We start from the raw sequence: 23,746 nt of genomic DNA, 5'->3' as shown, positions 1-23,746 counted from the left end.
CATCTGGATAACATAACGGTTGTGCATATAATAAAGTTGCTTGTCAAGTCTGGGGTCTTCAGAAGAGGACAAAAAACATGTCATGGAACAAAGATAACCCTTTCCAGTTTGTAAAGACAGGTCCCACATCTGAAGTTCTGCTTCAGAAATCAAATTGAGAGTTACGGTGGTGTAAGGATGTGAGTTGTGATGCAAGAATGAGAAGATATGAAATAATAATAATAATTCCTTACACTTATATAGCACTTTTTTTGGACACCCCACTTAAAGCACAATACATGTAATGGGGACTCCCCTCCTCCTCAACCAATGTGCAGCCCCACCTGGATAATACGGGTTTTAGAAATTTTAACATGGGAATGATTCCATCAATCCAGAATTACACACTTCTCCTCAAGCGGATGAGAACAAAGATTTAGCAGGTCAAAGATTTGGGACCTAACCCATTTTCTGCCCCCTTAGAGGTCAAATGCCTACATGTCTAAAGTTAAAATTTCAATATTTTCAAATTTGTCTCCACTTGTGTGAGCATTTTGTGTGTTGGTTTTGTAAAATATTATATTACAAGTTGCAATTTTGTAGGGCTTCAAGTTGCAATTTTGTAGGGTTTCTAAGTATTAATAATAATAATTGCTTACACGTACTGTATATGGTGCTTTTCTGGACACTCCACTCAAAGCGCTTTACAGGTAATGGGGACTCCCCTCCACCACCACCAATGTGCAGCCCCCACCTGGATGATACAACGGCAGCCATAGTGCGCCAGTACGCTCACCACACATCAGCCATCGGAGGAGAGGAGAACAGAGTGATGAAGCCAATTCATAGATGGGGATTATTAGGAAGCCATGACTGATAAAGGCCAATAGGAAATTTGACCAGGACACCGGGGAAACACAACTACTCTTTTCAATGACCACAGAGAGTCAGGACCTCGGTTTTACTTCTCATCCAAAGGACGGCGCCTTTTTACAGTATAGTGTCCCCATCACTCTACTGGGGCATTAGGACCCACATGGACCGCAGGGTGATCGTGGCCCCACTAACACCTCTTCCAGCAGCAACCTTAGTTTTTCCCAGGAGGTCTCCATCATCCAGGTACTGACCAGGCTCACACCTGCTTAGCATCAATGACTTCCCAGCTGTGAGTTGCTGGGTGAAATGGCTGCTAGCCGAAATGGAACGACAACTGCAGGTCTCAATCTAAGGTGAAGCATGAAAGCTTGACACGAAGAACCAGACTTTGAAACATACAGGGGTTCGTAAGTGATGGACAAGATGGAAAACTTGTGTAGTCTTAATGTGAGACTACACAAGGAGATTCATGTCTGAGACCATAAAGCTCTTCATCAGAGCTGCAAATGTGAAAATCCATTAAGAGGAAACAGCAACAGACCAATACGAGGAGAGAAGGAGATTATCTATAATGTTTATAAGGATCAAGTGGAGAAAATGATGTCATGATTGATTACAAATTGAGTCAGCTGAGGCTAATTGAATGTGGCTGTTGTGATACCTCCCAAACTTTTGTTATAAACTAAAATAAGAGAAATTTTAAGAACAGCTGTTACAGAACCTCATACAGTATTTGATCAGTAGTTCTGTCCTGTGCTCAGTCACTAGAGTGCTTCTCCAGCCTTGAGTTTAATATGGCTGGACTTCCTGTAGTGAGTCTCATTTCATGTATAAAGTACAAAAACACTGAATGTTAGAAATTGCGAATTAAAAAAAATATCAATATCAGTGTCAAAACAAATATCAAAATTACATCTGAAACAAAGCAATGCCCAAGCTGAAGAATCCACCTTAAAGATAAGTTTCTATTTCTCAGCCAGACATTTTCCTGGCGTCAGCAAAAATGAAAGAGGTCTACTGGCCTTTGTGCTTTTGGGAAAAACCCACATTCCAAGCCAGCTATTGGCTCGTGGACCTTGTTTTTCTCTGATTTAAGCTCCACCCAAGCATCATATAACAATGTTTATAGTACGTGTAGAGTAATACACACTTTCTGTTTCGGCTGTGGGGAGTTGACCATATCCCCTACAAATAAAAAATAATCAAAATATGGAGTTAACTAACACTATTGTGAGACATTTGGAAATGTACATTGAAGTCTAAACTTAAAGGTGTTGGGGGGAACACAAAACACTATTAGAAGACGGTGTACTTAAATACAAAGTTTATGCACAAGAACTGTATTTACATCCAATAACAAAGCAAAATGTATGCAGTAACACAACTTTAAATGTTTTAAAAAACTTAAAGGTGGAAATGAAGGTGTCATATAATAAGTTTAAAGGATTTCCACATTGTACATACATTTACAAAAAACAAGTAATACAAAACTAGAGCAAGCATGGATTAAACTGGGGGAAATATAATAAAAATGGTGATACACCGGCTAAGTTCTAGAAAATAAGCTGTTACATGTCAGTAGCATTTCACTCCATGTGAACAGAAATATTCTTTGCTAAAAAAATCAATAGTTAATGATTTTTTGTTAATATTATTGTTTAGCCTCTTCAGATTATTTTAAACTGTAAATTAAGAGGTGTTTTCTTTCTAGAGTTGATATTAGTAAATTACTATGAATCGCAATGGCTGTATGTTTCATTGCATCAAAAAATATTTTCAAAAAATTCAGTACTAAAACATAGGATGCAAAAGCATTCGTCTAAATCTGAGTTCTTTATGAATTGGAACGAATAAGAATAGTATTTTAGTAGTATTATGAATATAAATAGCATTCTTTCAGGTTAACACTAATCTGCCACATGAGGTACTGTAATGCTTGGAAGTAAACCATACCCAAACAATGTTGGAATTTTAGCAATTGCTTAAAGAATTTTAAATTATGCAAACAATGTAAGAAAGATACACATGGGATCATTTTCAGAGGGAGTACGTTTGAACACAATGCAGAATAGAAGGATTGGTACCAGCAGTACATACCAGTTGACTAAGTTAAAATGCAAAATCCCACAATTTGTGTCCAATCATCATTTTTTTCAGCAAATGTAAATTTGAACTTTGAAAGCAAATTCGGCTTATTTAATCTTTTACCCATAATGCAAGCATTGAGCTGCAACAATGTCTAAAATCTAATCCATCTAAGTAGAGTAAGTCCATGCTTGAGCATATTGGCTCATCAGGCCAGACTATATTCCAGCTTCTACATACTGTATATAGTAATACATTCTATAGTGTCATATATATAGAGTTACAGTATACTGTATGTCATATACAGTTCTATGTTCTATAGTGTTAGTCAGACAGAGAGTAAATACACTGCCACACTGTGACCCCCAAATGTTCTTCTTCTTCTTCTTCTTTTTATTATTATTATTGACAATGATAATAGTAACAATATATTATAATTATTATGATATATATGTGTGTGGATGTTGTACTGTATGTTCTCCCTTACTTCATGTGAGTTTTCTCTGGGTGCTCCAATTTCATCCCACAGTCCAAAAACATATCCTTTCTCAAATGTGTGTATTGCTGTAGTCTCCTCAACCTAGCCCTGCTTGAAACTTGACCTGGGATGACTAACTCAAAGGACAGTGTTGACAGTGTCAATTGCTTTGTCCCGCTAAACAATTTCCTGAAGACCTTAGTTTGCACAATAGTTGTCCAATGTTTAAAAAGACCCACTCTAAGTATTTTACACACGTGCTTAGTTACCAGGCAGGAAAGAATTGGAAATGAACTGTAATTAGACATTTTAGCCCCTCGGTGAGTGATTTTACAAATTGCATTGTTTGTTGGGGTCATTTTATAATGCATCAAAGCTGAAAACACAGCATGTGTTAAGCATGATTTCTATGCATTTTGAGGTAATAAAAAGTTAATACGTTCTTTGAGTAAGAGTTTATACTCTCTCTCTGACTCTGAGCAGAGAGTAGGAGTTTAAACTCACCTCTAAGTCAAACAATATGAAAGTAGCAGTGTTTTTTTCTTTTTTTTCAGCATGGAATAAACCTATTACTTGTTCCTTTGCAGCCTACGCATGCTGATGCAGCTGTGTTAACACCAGGTGAGTTATGGTGTTTGCATAACTGCATAAATAATGCTTTGCTCTCAGATGATTTATCATCAATGCCCAAATATATGTTATGTCCAAATACACTATGGGAAGCTAAAATGGGGATGAAGTTTAAAATAATTTCACAATAACAAATCTGAGGAAGGAGAGGATTTCTGATTTGGAAATTATAGAAAATATATTGACCTCATTGCTCGGGCTTAATCAGTTACTGTTTGTTAGCTTTTAACTGGAACAGAGTCACACTTTGTTCCTTGTTCCTGATACTGACAGGATTTTCCTGATAAAAACTGTGGCTTTATTACTACTAAACAGTAACATGCAATTGTACATAGTTGCAGATATAAAGATGATAGTTCAATAAAATAAACCAGAAGCACAAAGAATTAACTAAATATTCATAATTATAAAATGCTGAAGTCCCTGTGCGCCTGTCTCTCTGAATAATGGACAGAATTTTAGAATGACAAAATTCTTACATTCAAAGTTTACATGAATCCAATAATTCTGAATTTAGATAGGTCTTACTACATACATCAACTATGGTTATTCTTACACAACTTACTGTCGTTTTAACGAACGTGTGTGGTATTTTCTTTAACATAGTGTAAAATGTCCAGAAACGTAAAAAAGTATATAGTATAAATTTATGTTAAACATTAACAAACACACCACATTTTTACTCTGAATACTGAAGAATCGAGAGGTTAACCTCATGTATCCTCTGTATTTGCACAAGGCAGAACCTTGGAATGAGGACTTCAATAAAATTTTAATTTCACCTTCACACTAAAAAGGAAAAACATTACCTAAATTGTTTTTTTTGGGGGGAAATCATGTAATATTTAATATTTATGTAATAATGTTCCCAACAAAATCATACATCCATATTTAAACGCATTCGTTGGAATTTAAATAGATATATCCGAAACTGGCATATATGGCCAGTGATCCTAGTTTTTAAGTTATACTTTATTAAATTACCACAGTATTTAAAAAAAAAACAATGCAAAACTCCACATAGCCTACATATATTTTCACATTAGGCTATCTCTGTTTCAGTTTCTTGTGGGTGTTATTTTTCCACTGCGAGATGTAAATAACGAAACCTTGACGTTTCGTTTTACGGAAAAAATAAACTCCATTGCTTCCTTGTTTCTATGAGCCCCGCCTCTATGGTTTAAACTTCAGCTTGGAGAAACCTTTTTTTCAGCTTTCGTCTGGGACTTGGCTTGAAACTATCAGCATGACGAGCTCTTCTTTTACGATGCAGACTCTTGGATTTATTCTTCTCGTAGCGATTCTTCTGCAAACTGTAGCCGTTGCTGTAACTTTTATATACTTCAGCAACGCACTTACAACGGTAAGACTTGTGAAGCGTATAAGATTCATATCAGATCTCAATATGAACAAGTCTGTTAATAAAAATGTAAGCACGGACAAACGCAAGCAGATTCCATGGTAATGCAACGCTTTCGTGAGAGAATTGTGCAGAATTGTGTTAGGAAATGCCTGTTTCAAACCGCAAACGGAGTTATAGAGTGTGGCAAGTTTAAACAACAATAATACTGGAAGAAGAGGAAACTGTTTTGCAGCCCTGACGATTTTTTTGTAACTTTTGGATTTTCGCCAGTTGGATAAACAATGCAGCCCCGAGCAACAGTGCGCTGGAAGAACAAAAACAACTTTGTTAAGGTGGACTTGAGCAGACGGGGAAATCAAAACCTGAACGTCTTTTCATCAGGGCGTACAAATTAAAACGACATTACAAAACCAATCATTTCTGGTTATGCATGTACACAATAGGACAATTTAGTGTTATGGACGAGTGTATAATAAGTTCGAGTGCATCATAATACGAGTTACAAAATGTTTAAAAATTAAAAGACGATGCAGATTTGTCATAGAGAAGTCTTGTAGTGCAATATATGAAGATGACATGACCTAATGCATTTACTGGGCAGCGAAGTCCTAGAGTCTGAAAATAATGTCTTGCATGAGTCCTGGCAAACCACGGGAAATAAATTAATAACCAGTCTGTTTTGACCAAAGTTCTGCGGTACAGCTTCATGTGATGCAGTTGCACGAAATCTGAAGTTGTTTATCCATTAGGCGAGGAATTTCTGTAGAATAATAAAAACACTATTTTACTTTCTGATTAAATCAGTTTTATTAATATTAGGCGAATTTCTATGTTCTATATAGTAGCATGTGTGAGTCGGACACAGCTGACCGATATTTTATATTCCAATACAGATGAAAGAAACGTTTTCTAAAAGCAGTATTTCGTGCCTTATGCGGGCCAATATGAGGACCCTCCGAGATTTGGATATAAGCTCTGAGGAAGGAAATGATGACCCCTGCTGGCAAGTAACGCAACAGCTCCATCTCCTGATGGAAAAGGTAATTTAGAACTGTACTGAACATTGAGATCGAGTCGGTAAGGTGAATTTCATTCCTGGGTCTTGGAGAGTCACAGCTTCTCAGGTGTTATAGATAACGTATTAATAACTAAACAGGTAAAACCATGGTAACAACATAAACTGTTAAAAATAAACTTTAATATGGATTTAACTAGTGTATGTTGTTGCCATAATACATTAACTTTGGAACTGTGAGGCTGGAACTTAACTGGAAAGCAAACCTATTGATATTTCTGTCTTTAAGACCAGGTTTGGAAAGCCCTTCCATAGACACTAGAATACTGGAACCTTATGATGTTAACATACATTTTACAGGATATTTGTCCTTGTTATGTTTTGTGTTCTTATTTTTTTTTTCAAAAGTGATTGAATTTTAGCTTTCAGATTTTCAAAACAAATTTTAGAACTTGAAAAGTAATTATTCAATTATTCCTGCAGACTACATCAAATCACTATCAGAAGGAAATATCTTCTGCTGTAAAAGGTGAGTTGTCCTGTTCTTCTTGTTAGTATGTGGTACAAGAGGACGGCACTTGCCAGTATTGTAGGTGTTAATAAATGTTAATTTTGTCTTCTAGGTGAAGTGTCCCGTGTTTTGCCATCCCTGACAATAGGAAATCAAGACTCTCCACGCCCTGAGATTGCAGCTCATCTCACAGGAAATTTCATGGCCAGTACAGATGAAATAGAAAGTAAGCCGTATTTGATTTAGTGATCACCGTGGTGTTCTGTGTGTATTTCCATCTATGTATATATGTGTATACGCAAAAATATAAGAATGTTGACTATGATTACCTGTAAAATAGTAATGTTTCATGTTACATATATATATATGATTGATGGATTTGTCACAATGCATATTTACAGTTCAGCACAGAGGCACAAAGTTGTAATAGGCTGAAATTTCTTAACAGTACTTAGGCTTATTCTACACACAAAAATGTGAAAATTGGTTTAGAGCAAAGATGTGTGTCATTTCTTTGCAACAGAAGGAAATCCTTTAACCAAACCCTTTCTGGTTTATCTTATAGGTCCAAAACCAAGGAGAGTTCAAGGTCAAAAGATTCAGTCTTGGGAGTCTGAGAGAGGCCTGGCTTTTGTTCACAATCTTATATTAAATAATGGAGAACTCATCATCCCACAAGCTGGTCTTTATTACCTCTACTCTCAGACCTACTTCAGACACTCTTTACCCTTGGATGACTCTGAAGCAGCAGACAACTCAGTGAAGAACAAGCAAATGCTGCAGTACATTTACAAAAAGGCTTCCTCTTACCCCGAGCCCATGCTTCTCATGAAAAATGCAAGGACAACATGCTGGTCCAAAAATGCAGAGTATGGGCTGTATTCCATCTACCAGGCTGGTGTGTTTCAGCTGAATGTCAATGACAGGATATTCGTGTCAGTCAGTAACATCAGCATCGTCGACATGGATGCGGAATCAAGTTTCTTTGGTGCCTTTTTGGTCAGCTAGTCGGAGGTGGCATTTTGGCTGTCCTACCATTTCAGCTGGTCATACCTCATGTTTGGGGGCGTGGACTCAGAAGAGTATATAGCCTTTTTTCACCAGTGTGCATGTCTTACTATCTGTGTTCATGAGAAGAGACTGTAAAGAGTTGTGCAGGCAGGTGCCACCTGTTCCTTATTGCATTTAATGCAGAGCTGCTAGCAGCAGTTTGTCCTCAGGTACATACAGTACTGACAGCCCCACCTCACCTGTGCATCTGTGCACTGTTCAAGTGGCACAGGGGTGCTGGCTGGAATAGAAACACCAAAGGATCAGAGACCATACAGGAGGGCAGTGGTGAGACAGTGCAGTAGGCATCAGTGGGAAGGCGGTGGAAATGAGATGCAGGCAGGGCAAGATTGGAGATGCCTGGCTAGGTCAGTCTCAGATTTAACACACTATAAAGCAGTCTGACCCCAAGCTTCTTTCCCTGTCTGTGTGTCTCATGGAGAGCAAGCTGGGGTATGTGAAAAGACAAATTCCTAATGAAAGAAATTGTATGTGGCCAATAAAGTGATCTTATCTTTTCAAGGAGTTATGTAAATATTCTGCATTCCCTTATAGCTGTTTTAAACAACAAGACTGAAGTCCTGCTTTCTTAAAAAAATCTAACATTACCAAGACATTTTAAAAATTGGACCTTGGAAAAGGTTTCTTTGAATAATTTCCTAGGGTTCTTCGTCTGTACTCTTGAACTTATTGATAGGTGACATTATTCTCTGGGAGTACTAGACACGTCAGCAGTTCATTCATGACCCAGGAACAGCCAGTCTGTGAATTCACAGCAGTGGAAGAGCAGGATAAGCTCCAAGAAAGTCAGTAGGCTTTAAGGTGGCATTTAAAAACTTCCAAGGCTTTCAATGAGCTCTTGAAAGAAAAAGACCTGGAAACAGATACTGCTTTAAGGGGATGCAGTTATTACTGAATACACATATCTACTTACAGTAAGTAAACTACAGTATTTCGAATATTGGGGTTTGTACATCTTGTTCATAAGTGAAGAAAATGAGTTACCTTTGAACTTCTAAAATACACCTGTATTTGATTTTTTATTTCCTCTTATGTCTTGTTTTGCTCCTTTTCCTTTCAACCCATGATTTATTCAGCCAATTTGCAAAGACAAAGATTTTCAGCAGAGAGACAACGGAATGGAATTGTGAAAACAAGGCACTTTTAAGGTATTACAAGGATTCACTGATAAAGGAAGGTAAGCAACAAGATTGCAGAGAATTGTGCTTGTGTTGATTGAAGTGATGTCGATTGTACATTGTGTATGTTGTAGAAGATGTGTCATGGTGTATATTTCTCAGCAGTGTTATTTATTTGTAAATAGTTTTGTACAGTCACTTTACTAGCTCTTTGTAAAATAGACTCCATCATTTTGTAAACAGAGTAAAGAATATGCTTTATTTTCAAAGGGATACTACATTTAATGTGAAGTTCAATTATTTTAATTTTTTATGTTTCAACAGCTTTATAAAAATGATTCATTACTTAACTGAAATGTAGCAAAGAAATGTAATCACCCACAGTTAATTGCTGTAAATTATATCAATTAAAGCTAAAGGCCATTGCACTCCACAAGACACTTTAAAAAGATAAGTCAACAGGAACACTAAAAAGGGCGTAGTAGCAGTGATTTTGGGAATGTTATGTGAAATCATGTAACAGACTTAAATTTAAAAAGATATGCACTTTTTATCTTTTTTTTATGGGACAATAAAGCAAAGCATTATGATATTAAACATCTGTGATGTGTCTTTTTTAAAGGCAGTGTCTGTTTTTTATTGTATGTCCATACAATCTGGAATCACCAGTCAGATCTTTCTAATTCCCTCTCAGCATCTTTTGTTGCATTCTCAGCTGCACAGTGAATAATGTAATGTCATGTCATGTCAGTCATTTGCCAAACTGCTTTATACTGCGGGAAGCCAGAGCCTACTCGGCAAGCAACGAGCACAAGGCAGGGTACACCCTGGACAAGGCAGGGCGCCAGTCCATCACAGGGCAAGTCAAGCCAATCATACATGGGGACAATTTGGAGGCCACAGTAAAGACCAAGAGGGAAAATTTGGCCCAGACACAGGGATAACTCCCTACTCTTATCGAGAGACACCCTGGGATTTGAAATGACCGCAGAGAGTCAGGACCTCAGTTTTATGTCTCATCCAAAAGACGGCACCCTCTACAGTATAGTGTCCCCACCACTATACTAGGGAATTAGCACCAACATAGACCGCATGGTGAGGTCCTCCTGCTGGCCCCACTAACACCTCTTCCGGCAGCAACCTTTAGTTTTTCCCAGGAGGTTTCCCAATCAGGTACTGACCAGGCTCAACCCTGCTTAGCTTCAGCGGGTAGCCAGCTGTGAGTTGCAGAGTGACATAGCTGCTGGCAACAAACAGCCTCCCTGTCGGGAGTTCGAACCCCGGTCTCCCACGTGACAGGCAGGGATACTTACAACTACACTAACGAGAAGCACTAGTGAAGTACAAGAGGTTCAGTTCCAATAGAAGAAGAAGCACATCCCTCAGTGATGTCACAGCACATCTGCAGGTGCCCAGTAGGTTAAAAAAAGACAATGACTGGTTTGGGACGGGTCGCATCTTATGGGTACAGTAATTACATGCTATTGGTTCACAGCATCAAGCGCTGTCATTGGTCTTCATACTGTGCTCTAACACTGTTGGTGGGGACAGTCTTAAACTGCAATCAACTGTTTTGTGTTTTATAATTTAATTTAATTTATAATAAGTAATTCACAATCCATGACCCTTTTTTTCCCTCATTTCATGCTTGTTAATGCAAGTGGCATACTTTCTTAAAACTGTACAGCCAACTAAGCATGCAAGTGATACCTACCAAAAAGAGTCCTGACTGATTTATCCCACACCTACCAGTGGTGAGGATTCCAAGTCACATCTGGCTAGAAACGTGACCTAAATTTGAGAGAGTAAGCTCCTTATATCCCTTTTCTACTTTGAGACTCACAGAGGAGACTGGCTGTTTGTCTTAGAAAAGAATACAGTTCTTTGTATATTCTTAGTAAATTTATAATTCATTCAGACTCTGCGCCATGTGTATTACAAACATCATATTTTGGGATTTTGCCCTTCTAAAGCTTAATTGGTGTTAATGACAGAAAAAGAAATCTAGCATGTTGAATTATCTTTTCCCTGGAAAGTGTCAGAATATGTAGAAATATAAAGCAATTTCTGTATTTCAAAATACATGGCTTCTAATTTACAGATTCTTGTTGAAATATATTTTTTCTATTGTGACTATCATTTTCAAAAATATCTCTGACAGGTTTATTAGGCTCACAGGCTAAAAAGCCACTGAATCGTTGCCATTAAATGGCAGGCCCCATAATTCTAAACACATCTCCCTGGTTGATGTTATTCATCTTGTTTCTTTCAGCAAATAGGAACAAATCCAATAAAGGAAACATAATGCCTTCAATAAAAAAAAGTTACAATATACAAACAGACTATTTTATTTACTAAGTGAAATGCAAAATAAAGATGTATACATTTACTTGTGCTTTATTTGCACTTATTTACACAAACAGTGTGTAATCACCGTTTTCCACAATTCTTCCTCTCTTGAATTGAGTTAACACCCCTGTTAGAGAGTCTATGGACCTCTGCAATTGATTTTCTTCAATGGATTTTCAATCTGAAACTGATAACATCAAAGGTCATTTGGTATCTTGTGAGTCAACTTCTGAGATCAGTTTATGCATTTTTAAGCTCAGCATGTGTCACTTTGCAGAGTTTCATACTGTACAGTCTCTTTCCTCAGCAGCCCTCTGGAATAATCACTAATATTAAATCTGCCACACGTCCCTAGGCTCCTTTTCCCACAGGTATTGCTCTGATTAAGCTGAACCCTGACAAGATTGCAGTTATGCTGAGGGGTTTGTCATCTCTGCGATTGTGTTAACTGTAGTTTGATGTTTGATAACCATGGAATTAGTCCACATACTGTACTCAAGTGTGGAATCCTGATGTCATCTTTGACCCAAGACTTGCATGCAAAGCTAAGGTTAGCAATGTTGTGAAGATGTTTTTTTCCCCCACAATTTTAACACTGCTGGTTTTCTTTCTCGCCCAATTTGACAGCAGAAAAGCTAATACACGCTTTTGCCCTTTCTATGCTTGAGTATTGTAGTATTTTCTGATGGAATCAGATGATTACAAATGATGATTCCAAATAGGTTCTTAAAAAGTTGCAGCATGATTAGAACTCAGCTGCTCAGATCTGAACCAAAATACAAATCAGCATGTGTATACTGTATATCAGCTACTTTAGCTTCCTTGTACAAGCTCTCTGTGGATTGTAGATTACAATTCAAAATACTGCTGCTTTAAGGACTTAAATGTTTGGCTCATTGACCACATCATGTTATCACTGTTATCTCCCTATAAACACACTATTTATTTGTCCTCTTGAGACTCTGGCTTTTTTTCAGTTCCAGAAAGGAGGCTCGGAACCCTGAGAGAGCATTGTTCTTGTTCTGTACGTCTAAGGCTGTGGAATGATCTCCCACCACATACAGTACAGTGTTAGGCTGTTAGTGCTTTAAAATCCTGTCTGAAGACTCACAATTATACCTAGTAACTCTGATTGACTGTTTTAATTTTTGTTTTCTGCTTCTATTGCATGTGTATATCTTTTTTATTGTAAAATAAAAAAGGTATTGGGATTATATGTCACGAAAGGAGCAGTATAAAATAAAGTTAATTAAAAATATAATAATCGTCATACCGTCAGGCGGGGAGACGTATGAAGTGTATTACACTATGTATTTATTAATTTGTTGACGGGTCGCAATGCTCTACGGAAGTGTGAGGTGCTAGAAGGAGACAGACTTGACTTAACTTAGCACTTGTTCTTATTCAAGAAAGAAAAACATAGACCGTAATTTAAAATTATATTACAATAGCGATCGATACTTCACAACTGATTGCGGCTTCATCTCTGCTCACCCGACATGCGCACTTCAGAACCCTGGACAGAGAGGGCATGCAGGTTAGAAAATATTACTAGTTACAATGTGTGGTCCAACTTTTACATCCTTTGACCAAAGAAAAAGATTAACTATATGCGTTACATATAGACAGAGACATTTATTTATTAAATAATAAATCATTTATAAATAATAATTATTTATTAAGGATGACTTCTAAAACAATGTAATTACTATCATTGTGTTGAATATTCTTTCTCTTATATATATTGTTCTCTAAGGTTGCCGCTAGGTGGTACACGTTACGGTCATATATATATATAAACGTTAGTTACACTACTACCTACAGTACTTACTACTTACTAATAGCTTTTCTCCCATTTTCATTTCAATGTAAACCGATGAAAGCTTTACTTCTTAGATTTAATTACTGGTATCCAAGTATAGATATATATTACATTTAGACATTCACTTCTATATTCTAAACATGCGGTCTTGGCGCAGTATTACCCTTGGCCACAAACATGCAGAACGGCAGGTACAATAAGCAGTTTTGTTTTGTATAGGACTGTGTTGTGCGCGGAGTTTCCTCTGTTCATCCGTGCGCCTGCTTGCTGGTGGTGGGATGCACAGGGATGGGAAAGAACGTATCTGAGTGGGGACGGAGTGCTCCTGAAAACTATCATTGTTTTTTGTTTTAAATTTTAGACTAACCGGGATAGATTACACATCTCGATGAGACTTAAATTAAGACTCAAGCCTTAGAGTCCCTAACAATGTGACGGGAGCACTGACAATTACATGATGCATCCAGTCACAAATCCTAAAATGAAACATTTTACCTTTGTCAGAACAAACGTATTATACTTTGCCTCCTTCACATGTTTTTGTCTCACCACACACATCTCTGTAGCTCCAAAGGGCACGATGGAGAAACGTTCCTTTCCGAGAACTGTGCTGGGGGATGAGTAAACAGGTTGCCAGCGACTACGAGGGTTAAATCATTAAACCCACAAACAAAGGCTCGTACTGACGCAATGTTGAAAGTGGGTCTGTCTGTTAACACTTTCCACATCGTCTTGAAACGTTCTTCGCAAGAAACGTGTGCGCCTCGGTCTCTCTCATTCCACTTCACATCATTACGACGAACTCTCCGAGCATTCGAAGCGCATTCTCGTTCTCTCCCCCGTGCAGCTGACATGAGGCGTCTGCGCCCAGACTGCTACCTGCAGCGCTTTCAAACTGAAGAATTAACATCTGCTTCCCAGGCTCCGGGTTGTGAATACCAGGATGCCTAACGGGGCGACTTACTCCAACTGTTCGCATAACTGCAGTTTAGATGACCAGGACTACTGGGACAACGAAACTTACTGGGAAACAGAATACCCCGTTAACCTTTTCCCGATTCCCATTTTGACTGGGATATCAGCCACTTGCGTTTTCCTTTTCATTGTAGGGGTTGCGGGGAATTTAATGACCATTTTGGTCGTCTCCAAATTCAAGGACATGAGGACGACCACCAACCTGTATCTGTCTAGCATGGCCTTTTCCGACCTGCTGATCTTCCTCTGCATGCCTCTCGACCTGTACCGAATTTGGAGGTACCGTCCGTGGAACTTCGGAGACCTGCTTTGCAAGCTCTTTCAGTTCATCAGCGAAAGCTGCACCTATTCCACTATCCTCAACATCACAGCCCTGAGCGTGGAGAGATACTTTGCCATTTGTTTTCCGCTCAGGGCTAAAGTGGTCGTGACCAAGAGTCGGGTGAAGGGTATTATATTAGTCCTCTGGATTCTGGCTTTTGTAAGCGCGGGACCCATCTTTGTCTTGGTGGGAGTTGAGCATGAAAACGGGACGCTTGCCTGGGAGACAAACGAGTGCAAAGCCACAGAATACGCGATCAGATCGGGACTCCTCACCATCATGGTGTGGGTCTCCAGCATTTTTTTCTTCTTGCCTGTTTTCTGCTTGACTGTTCTTTACAGCCTCATAGGGAGAAGGCTTTGGAAGAGAAAAAGGGAGGCAATAGGACCTAACATCTCAAGTAGAGATAAAAACAACAAGCAAACTGTAAAAATGTTAGGTAAGACCAACTATCAAAAGGCTTCCAATATTACGTACATTAACCTTTTATTATAACATTTTTCATGCATCCTTAAGTCTTTAACCCCTGCAGATATCCGCAGTAAGCTGTCCACGGCGTTGCAATACGATTTGGCAAAGAGGCATTAAACACGCATCCAAAAGAATGTTACTGTTAAAACTGAGCCAAGCACATTCATCACCCCTTACTTTGTTATAGATCTCCGTAATTCAAACAAAGTTATATTGCACATTAAACTTCCTAAATTTCAAATGAAACGACGTAAAATGTGCTCATCTTAATAGCAAAGCATTAAGATCATTCTGGTGAAACCTACTAACGGCAGTTTAATTGCATTTCAGCTGTAGGAGGGTGTGTGTATTTTGTCTTAATATCATAAAGAAGCACAAAACACTGGAAATGGTGTTGTGCGGTTTTTGGTACAAAGTAAATGTACAGTTATGAGGCTTAATTGTAATCGTAAAGGCAACAGGGATTCATGTGAACTGCTGTTATTAAGTCCTTGGGCTTCTCAATGGGTTAATATTCAGAGTGCTCTTTAACTTTGGCGTTAATGTCGTTTTGTTTTGCGAAAAAACGTTTCCTGAAATTGATATTTTTTAGTTATCTAGCACAATTAAGTAAACTGAAGTACGTTAATAATGGTAATTTATTAAACTAAAGGATGTTATTGATGTTTGCGAGAATAACTCCTCACTCCAACACTGAAGCCTCAGGAGCCGCAGTCAACGTCCGCATAAAACGAAGAAATCCACCAGTTAGAATACCAGCCTTGTCAGCTGAGAATATCCCCCTATTCATATTCTTTTACTACCATTGAAGAATTGATTCTTGAAGAATCGTAGGGTTTCTTCTGTTCTGGAAAAAAAACAGCAGTACAAACTGGGCTCATATGAATGAATTCCAATACAACCTAGGTTTCGATTTAAAAAATACGACGTAGAATAAGGTACAGACGACCTTGCATTGGAAGCTTTTTCTTAGCATTTTGTCGACGTGATCATGTTACCTGTTGGATTTTGCCAGCACTAATTTAATACGACAGGTGGCTTACAGTTTTTATATATAACTGCGAGAAATATGTGTACAGATACAATGACGCTGGAAAATTCACTATGCATTGCGTCTTACACAACATTGTGTCTTAGTTTGTAGAAAATCAACCCTGGAACTAATGTCCTCTTAATGTTAATGTCCAACAGATTTTCAAGTCTAAAGATTTATTTTTAGGTTGACAAAGCAATAACCCACCTGTCCAAAGAGGTGGACTAATTAGGCTACCTTATGTCAGCAGTAGTTCTTTTCTAAAGTATTCAGGTCACAATATTGTACTGGCAGGTGAGCAAGGAGTCATTCTGCCGCATAACTGGAAATCCAAAATTCAAAAAGTAAAAACTGCCCTTACAAGTATGACTAAGTAAAATTCGTGACCAACTCTACATGAGAGCTACAGTCCAGAAAGGAAAGTTTTGCCCAAGCAATGCTCTCCCTAATTAAAATCCTGGATGGAGTAGTGGAAGACACCAATTCACTGAGCCCTGAGTGACAGTGCATTGCCTAGCATGTCAACCATTACAAGCTCAAATTGTACGTACCCAGAAACTAGTAATTGAGGGAAGTCACCACACACTAGAGAGGAGAGACCTACATTTCCCATCTCCCTTCACTTATGTCGGAAAAACCAACATGGAGCTACGTATATACATAAGCAATATACATAAACTACATGAAAATGGTCTTTAGATCAGTGAACATCTGGCGAAGCTAGTCAATGATATTCATCCGAGACGTACAATGAAGACATATGTACAGTATGCTTACTGATTGCATTCTCAAGGAGAGCAATTGAACTTGGCGAAGCTGATCTGCCTGAACAAACAGAAACACCCATATGGATCATCACAAGTTCACGTATATGTACAGTATATGGCAGCAAGCCAAATGAAGTAATAACTTCTCCGTCTGAAATACATGTGATGATACCATTTAGGAGCTATATTTAAGATCAATGATATAAGACCACAGCCAATCCACTATCAGTTATATCAAATCAGATTGTAGATAGTGTAGTCTATGTGAAGAATATTTCCCCCGTTCCACAGTGCCAATTCACAATTACAAAATACACAGGTATAATATAAGTATAAAGCATGTTTTCAGGTAATCTGAAATGGTAGTTCTATATTCTATATTCAGAAAGTCATGTTCAGCTGTCTTGTCATGCTGAAAAGACTAGACCACTGTTTAATGACTAGTCAGGAAAGGTCTGATAAGCGGTAGAGTTAGAGGGTGATAAGTAATTGAGCACCTGACTGAGAGTTTAATGACAGACGTCCCCTGGATAAAAGAGAACGTTTTCTATTACTTTTATTTTAAATCAGTCACCACAACTCAGTTCTGTGTTCCACTCATACAGGCTGCTTTATTCTAAGGGACAGTTCAGTTTCCAATTTCACATGCACCGCCTCCATGTCTGCTGAACAAACACATTAATTTCTAATTAACTTAAGTTCATGACATACCCTAGCTGGTTGAGATGATGATTAAACAAATTCGCATTTATATAACTATAAAAATCGACAACCTGTAAGTCAAGGGTAAAAACCACATTCTAGTTTTGCTTCTTAATGCATACATGTATTATACACCTTGTTATGCTTGTTTTTGATAACAAGCATTTGAAAACCATATACTTATTTATCTTCTATTTACTTGATAGCTACCGTACACACTGATGGTAGAATCGACGTTGCTCTCTAATATAATTTATGGCATGGATGTTTTGTGAATGAAGCATATGCTACAGGAAAAATGGGGCAAAAACCTTCATAATGAACAAATAAACATGTATATCCTCCGTTTTTATTGATAATCTAATCTTAAAGTTTCCAAGTAATAGGAAGGTTGAGCTACAGTATTTTAGTGATGCAGCAGGCTGTTGATGCTGTTTTGGGTAGGTAACATTTGCATTAACCTTTCATGATGTTTCTATTTTCAGAGAATAGCATTAGTTTCACATTTAATACCAGAAATGTCAGGATCTTTCCAATATTGACTGAGTCTGGCTCTTTAGCCATTTAAAAAACAAATAATGAAAAAGGTTACATTTTTTCATAATGTTCCAGTTTGGTTCTATCACAGATACGGAACAGCAAAGATCACTTTTCAAACTAAAAACCCATGAAAGGGACAATGGATTTATCTGCAGTTGTTTTTCTGTGCAAGACAGGAAACCTAAATTAAATTCTATTATTCAAAATGAAGAGCAGTTCACATCTGCCACTTTTCCATTCTATCTCCCCTTCTTTCCATTTTCTGTGTATCCAGTGCATGAATATGGTTCACAGAACTTTGTGTTTGGATTGTTGTGCTTTAGAAATAATTTGCAAAAGTGCTCAGCAGTCCAAACATTTCAGGTGGGTGAGGGCAACAGATTTGCCTCTGTTTCAAATGCTTCAGTGGAATACGTCCTAATGTCGTGTAATACAGATTTGGTTTCCCTAGAAGAAGAACACGGCTCTTTCATCCATCACATTGTAATGCAAACACTAAAGAACTGCACATTATAAGGTTTGTTTAATGTGGAACAAAGCAATAACTAAAAGATCAGAACCATCAATCAATCTCACTAAAGATATTAATACGATCCATTTTTCTCTTCCTCTTTGCAGCTGTTGTGGTGTTTGCCTTTGTGCTCTGCTGGCTTCCCTTTCATGTTGGCCGCTACTTATTTTCCAAATCATCTGAAGCAGGCTCCCCGTTAATGTCTCAGATCAGCCAATACTGCAACCTGGTCTCCTTTGTCCTCTTTTACCTGAGTGCGGCCATAAATCCCATCCTCTACAACATCATGTCCAAGAAGTACAGGGTAGCGGCTTGTAAACTCTTTGGACTAAAGCAAGCCCCAAGAAGGACAGCTTCCACCATGAAGGACGAAAGCTCCCCAGGCTGGACAGAGTCGAGTGTTAGCACATGACAAATGCCTTGAACATCTCCACGAGAAGATCTGGTATGCCAGAAAAAGACATTCCTTATGGAGCTCTTTTGAAGAAGCGGGTGTCAACCCATGCTCATACGTCACTTCGGGAGGAGGATTGAGTGTGAAGCACACGTGGAAATTCATTTAGGAATTAATCTAACAGAAAAACAGGATACATACATCAATAAACCGAAATCACTTTCTACTTTCTGACTTGATGTGCCTATCTATTCCACAAGTCAAACAATCCAGGCAAAACTCATACATGGTATCCCCTTCAAAACATAAATCCTGATAGTTCCAAATGCATCTTCACCATTGTAAAAATGTACTGTACATATACATTGAGACCTGATGTTGCAGTGACAGGCCAGGATAGTACCTATGATATTCTTCATGATGTTTTCATTTTTTCCAGTGGTGAGTATAACGACAGGAAAAAATACATGCAAGACAAAGATAATCACTGCCACTGGAAACATTAAGAACCCTAAACTGGAAACCAAATGATTACAAAGAACTGGCAACATAATTTTCCAAATAGGTCCTGCTGATAGCTCACTTACTTAAATGTTGCTTTTTCATATATGAATAGTGACAAAGGTCCCCTTTTCTGCCCTAGTTGCTCAGCAGTTTAAAGAAAAATGAAAAGCTTTGGCACTGCCCTCACATCTTGACAAGGTCCAGATGACTAAAAGATCACTGTAGGCATCGCAGTACTCTTGTACCAGTGAGTGAGGTGCCTCTACATACAACGATGCAGTAATGGTGGTGCTGTAACTTTTTAAAATTGAATCTCAGTGGAGGAGTCTTGTCACTTTACCATGTGCTAAGAATAGTCTGCTTATCTTAGTGTTAGGTCAGATATGAGGCTATTGAAGAAGTACAAGGGATAAGCAAAGATAATGCAAGAAGCCATTAACAGTCGCTGCTGTTAATCAAGATGGACATTTAAAATACACTAGTTTGAAGGAGCAAGACAAAAGTGGTTTCACTAAAAAAAAAAGTGGATGATAACTCCATGAGTTCATTAATGCATGGTGTGCTTCAAATAGCTCCATAATGCAGTTTATTCAATCCTATTGAAAGTTCTTGTTTTCTGGTATTTAAGAGCTAAGCTTAAAATGAAACTAAGTTTATTAATGTTATAATGACAAGTACAGCTGGAGCTAAGCTTATTTTTTATATCAAGTTATGAATTTGATATATATGATAATACAGTACCATTTGCAATATCTGCTTACAGCCTCAGTGCACTTTTTATTGATGGGCATGCAAACTTCGAAACCTTCTGCAAATATTTCCTTGTTCACAAGTGTGCCATTGTGCATAATGAATGACAAATCTGTGCACAAGTATGAAAACACTATGTAAAAATATGTACATATATTAATATTTGAACAGGTGTCTAGTTTTTGTGTTTTTTTTCTGTTGTATTTGTAATAATGAAAGATTAATGTACAGTATTGTTTTAATAAAATCCCTTACAGGAAGCAGTATAATTACAGCTTTTTCTTTGTCTTTATGAACTATGATAATATTTTACATACTCCATTATCACATATAAGGAAAGAACATATCATTATTTCATTATTGCTTGTTAATATAACATGAAAAAATACATAATAAATACTCTGCTTTCTTTATATTAGGTCATGGTATAAAATGAATCTCCAAGCACTCAAAGATGTATATAAATAAAGATTTTTATTTCAGTGGATTTTAATTAATGTCTATGCGAGATTAATGCAGCACTGTAAGTTTTTATTTTAGATATTTTTTATCTTCAAATACCATTTGTTCAAGGAAATGTATCACAAAGAGTTTCATCTAATCCAAAAAACCCTTCTAAAAAATCTCCCCCATTCTTAAATAAATACAAGAATGATCAAATCAACTTATGCCTTAGGCATCAAACACTACTTTATATGTTCAAAGATTTGAAGGACATAAGGTAAGCTGTGTAATAATTTAGTCCTTAAGGAAAAATTCCAATATTTTGATCTCAATTTCTGACTCCAGGAAATGTGCATGTTTTTGCTGAAGTTTAACTGATGTAAAGAAGGCTTTACATTTTGAATCCTACATTTAATGTTTATATTTATGTTACATAGACCGGGAAATACTTTAATTCATATACAGTATATCTTAAAGCTCAACATGGAAGCAATGCACACAATATTAGCAAACAGAATAAATCTGCAAACAAAGTAGTGGATGTAATAAGTTCATTTTATGTCCAGGTCCATTTGAATTTGAATTTGGGCATCTGCTTCATTCTCTAACAGTTCTGAAATACGGTCATGAATGGTTTGTACGCTTGAGAGATTTCCTGTAATGTTCCTTGGAAGTTTTTTTTTATTTGTCAGTTTCCTTTAGTAAACAGATCCTGAAATGTGGATTTACATAATTAAAAACAAGGTTTATCTCTATGGTACAGATCTATTGATTTAAGATTCACTTCACTTAACCAAATTAGTTTTACACAGAAACCAAGTGGGAATCAATTCAAGACTTCAGGGATGGATGATGTTGCCAAGAACAGCCTTGTTGTGTTTTTTTCCTGTAGACGTATATCGACTGTACTTGTTGAATTTACGTGATGTCTTCTGAAACCAATCCTGCTACAGCTCCCATACTGGAGATGTCTGAAATCTTTTTTTTTAAGAAGATGTCCCATTATTTACAAAGATCACGGCTGAAAAAACATAATTTTATAGCAAATGTGCCAAATTTAGCCACCGGAGAAAGAAACATGTTTTGGATGGATGTAATTTACGTCCATAAATTGACAACAACACATTATTCTTATTCTTACTTCCTAAAAATAAAAATAAACTACATATCCATTTCATTCTCAAGAAAAAAAGGTTAAGGAAAAACCCTTAAAATCACTACCATTTTGGCTTTTAGCATTTAGAGATCAAGCATTGAATAATTTTAGTTTAGTGCAAAATGTATTTCAGAACTATTTGGGATTTTCTTCCACATTTTTGAAAAAAGAAATAGTTGTAGTGCACACTGAGGGATGCTTTATGCTTTTAGAAAATAGACAGGGGGAGCTCTTTGAACAACTTTTTTTTCTGGTCCTTACATTAAACATCTCCTCTGGTTTAGTGTATAAAATACAGCTAACTACCAAAAGTATTATTTTAAGAAAAAAAGCTTCATTAAATTACCTATATTTATCATGAAATTATTAATAAAATTAACATTAATAATTAGGAGAAGGTTTAAAAATAGTTTTATGCCAGTTTTTTAAACAGGTTTGTAAAGTGGTATGGAGGCACAGGGGTTAGTATTGCTGTCTTGCAATGCTAAATAATTTTGTTACTGTGGAATTACTTTTTTTTAAAGACAAAAGTCTGTCTTCTTATTATAATATTTCTAACCGTCAATGACCTGATTATCTGCTGTAGTTGAAACAGAATTCTTGCAGAATTTCTGTTCTGCAGAAAGCATTCATGATTTATGATATACAGTATAAATCATAAATCATGAATTATTTATTGATTAAAAAGACCAGACTTTTGCTTTTAAGATCTCACAGCATCTAAAAATAGATGTTTTTAATCAGTTCACTTACAGATAATAGGCCAAAGCACACCTCCTTATCCCTGCCTCATCATCTCTCTCTGTCTCTAATGCTTTCTTTCATAACTTTTTTTGCAGACTAAAACCTTCACGAAGATCCAACATTCCTATATAAATAATAAATTCAAGCGTGAACTATTTATTGTATACGCAGGTGACGGGTATAAAATGTGTCTCTTGTGCGGCCCCTAGTGGCAGTCTTATTGTCACTGCAACCCTCGGTGTGGTCGGCCTCCCACAACAGGAATTAAAACCTCTTCAGTAAATCATGCTGTCGCTTGAAGCTTGATGACTAACTTCAGAGTCATGGCCACTAGGTAAGCGTACAACATATCCCTCTGATCCAGGTTCCCAATCCCGGTCCTCAAGACCCACACACTCAATTAAATAATTGAACCAAAATAGACCTAGTAAGAGGTTGCAGTTCATCAATATGTAGGAGGATGCTTTTGAACTACTGCATTTTATGTAACTTAAAATACCCAGCCTCTAACCATGCAAGTTTTGTTTCAGCCAAGGATTCCTTTATGTAAAAGACCTCATACAGGAACTCAACAGCAATGAAAACCAACTAGACTGGGACTAGGATCTTTTTTTTTATAAAAAAAAAAAAAAAAAGTCACAATTACATCTCTTAGGGATAATTCTGCAAAGATTTGAATCTTCTGTTTTAAGAGCATAGCAGGTTATGCAGCCTGATATCATATGCTTAAAAATGTATAGACTAAAGTATAAAAGCATACATCAGGCAGGAACTAGATCATCCTGCAACTCACAACTGACAATTGACATGGGAGACATGGTTGTTGCTGGAAAAGGTGTTAGTGGGACCAGTAGGAGGCACTCATTCTCAGGCTGTATGGGTCATAATGCCCCAGTATAGTGATGGAGGAGACTGTACTGTAAAAAAGTGCCATCCTTTAGATGAAACGTAAAACCAAAGTCCTGACTCTCTGTAGCAGGGATGTAGCCAGGAATTGATTTTTGGGTGGGCCTGTGCAAAAGTGGGTGGCCAGGGCTCTAACTGACCGTCCTGCCAGCATAGGGGCACCCCTCCAATTTACAATGCAATCCTCGAGCGGTATATTCAAATAGTAGAATTAGCGGAACCTTATATAT

General features: G+C 37.3%; 2 protein-coding genes across 2 annotated transcripts; both read left to right on the top strand.

The window, feature by feature from the left end:
* The first annotated feature begins 5,232 nt into the window (after positions 1-5,232).
* Positions 5,233-9,723, top strand: tnfsf10 (TNF superfamily member 10). Its single transcript, XM_015361124.2, has 5 exons — positions 5,233-5,411; positions 6,305-6,451; positions 6,910-6,955; positions 7,050-7,163; positions 7,503-9,723. Exons 1-5 carry the CDS (start codon positions 5,295-5,297, stop codon positions 7,943-7,945), a joined length of 867 nt encoding a protein of 288 aa, XP_015216610.1. The 5' UTR covers positions 5,233-5,294; the 3' UTR covers positions 7,946-9,723.
* A 4,257-nt stretch (positions 9,724-13,980) lies between these two features.
* Positions 13,981-20,517, top strand: ghsra (growth hormone secretagogue receptor a). Its single transcript, XM_006637803.3, has 2 exons — positions 13,981-15,033; positions 18,726-20,517. The coding sequence occupies exons 1-2, from the start codon at positions 14,241-14,243 to the stop codon at positions 19,028-19,030; spliced, it is 1,098 nt and encodes a 365-aa protein (XP_006637866.2). The 5' UTR covers positions 13,981-14,240; the 3' UTR covers positions 19,031-20,517.
* The last annotated feature ends 3,229 nt before the right edge of the window (positions 20,518-23,746 follow it).

The sequence above is a fragment of the Lepisosteus oculatus genome, chromosome 13, assembly GCF_040954835.1.
Source record: "Lepisosteus oculatus isolate fLepOcu1 chromosome 13, fLepOcu1.hap2, whole genome shotgun sequence".
Taxonomy (NCBI): Eukaryota; Metazoa; Chordata; class Actinopteri; order Semionotiformes; family Lepisosteidae; genus Lepisosteus; species Lepisosteus oculatus.
The sequence above is the reverse complement of the archived record's forward strand: the minus strand, read 5'-3'. Positions and strand labels throughout refer to the sequence as shown.

Coding starts and splice junctions, on each gene's coding strand:
- ghsra (XM_006637803.3), top strand. CDS start 14,241: ATGCCTAACGGGGCGACTTACTCCAACTGTTCGCATAACTGCAGTTTA. Junction 15,034..18,725: donor GCAAACTGTAAAAATGTTAG/GTAAGACCAACT, acceptor TCCTCTTTGCAG/CTGTTGTGGTGTTTGCCTTT.
- tnfsf10 (XM_015361124.2), top strand. CDS start 5,295: ATGACGAGCTCTTCTTTTACGATGCAGACTCTTGGATTTATTCTTCTC. Junction 6,956..7,049: donor AATATCTTCTGCTGTAAAAG/GTGAGTTGTCCT, acceptor TTTGTCTTCTAG/GTGAAGTGTCCCGTGTTTTG. Junction 7,164..7,502: donor CAGTACAGATGAAATAGAAA/GTAAGCCGTATT, acceptor TTTATCTTATAG/GTCCAAAACCAAGGAGAGTT.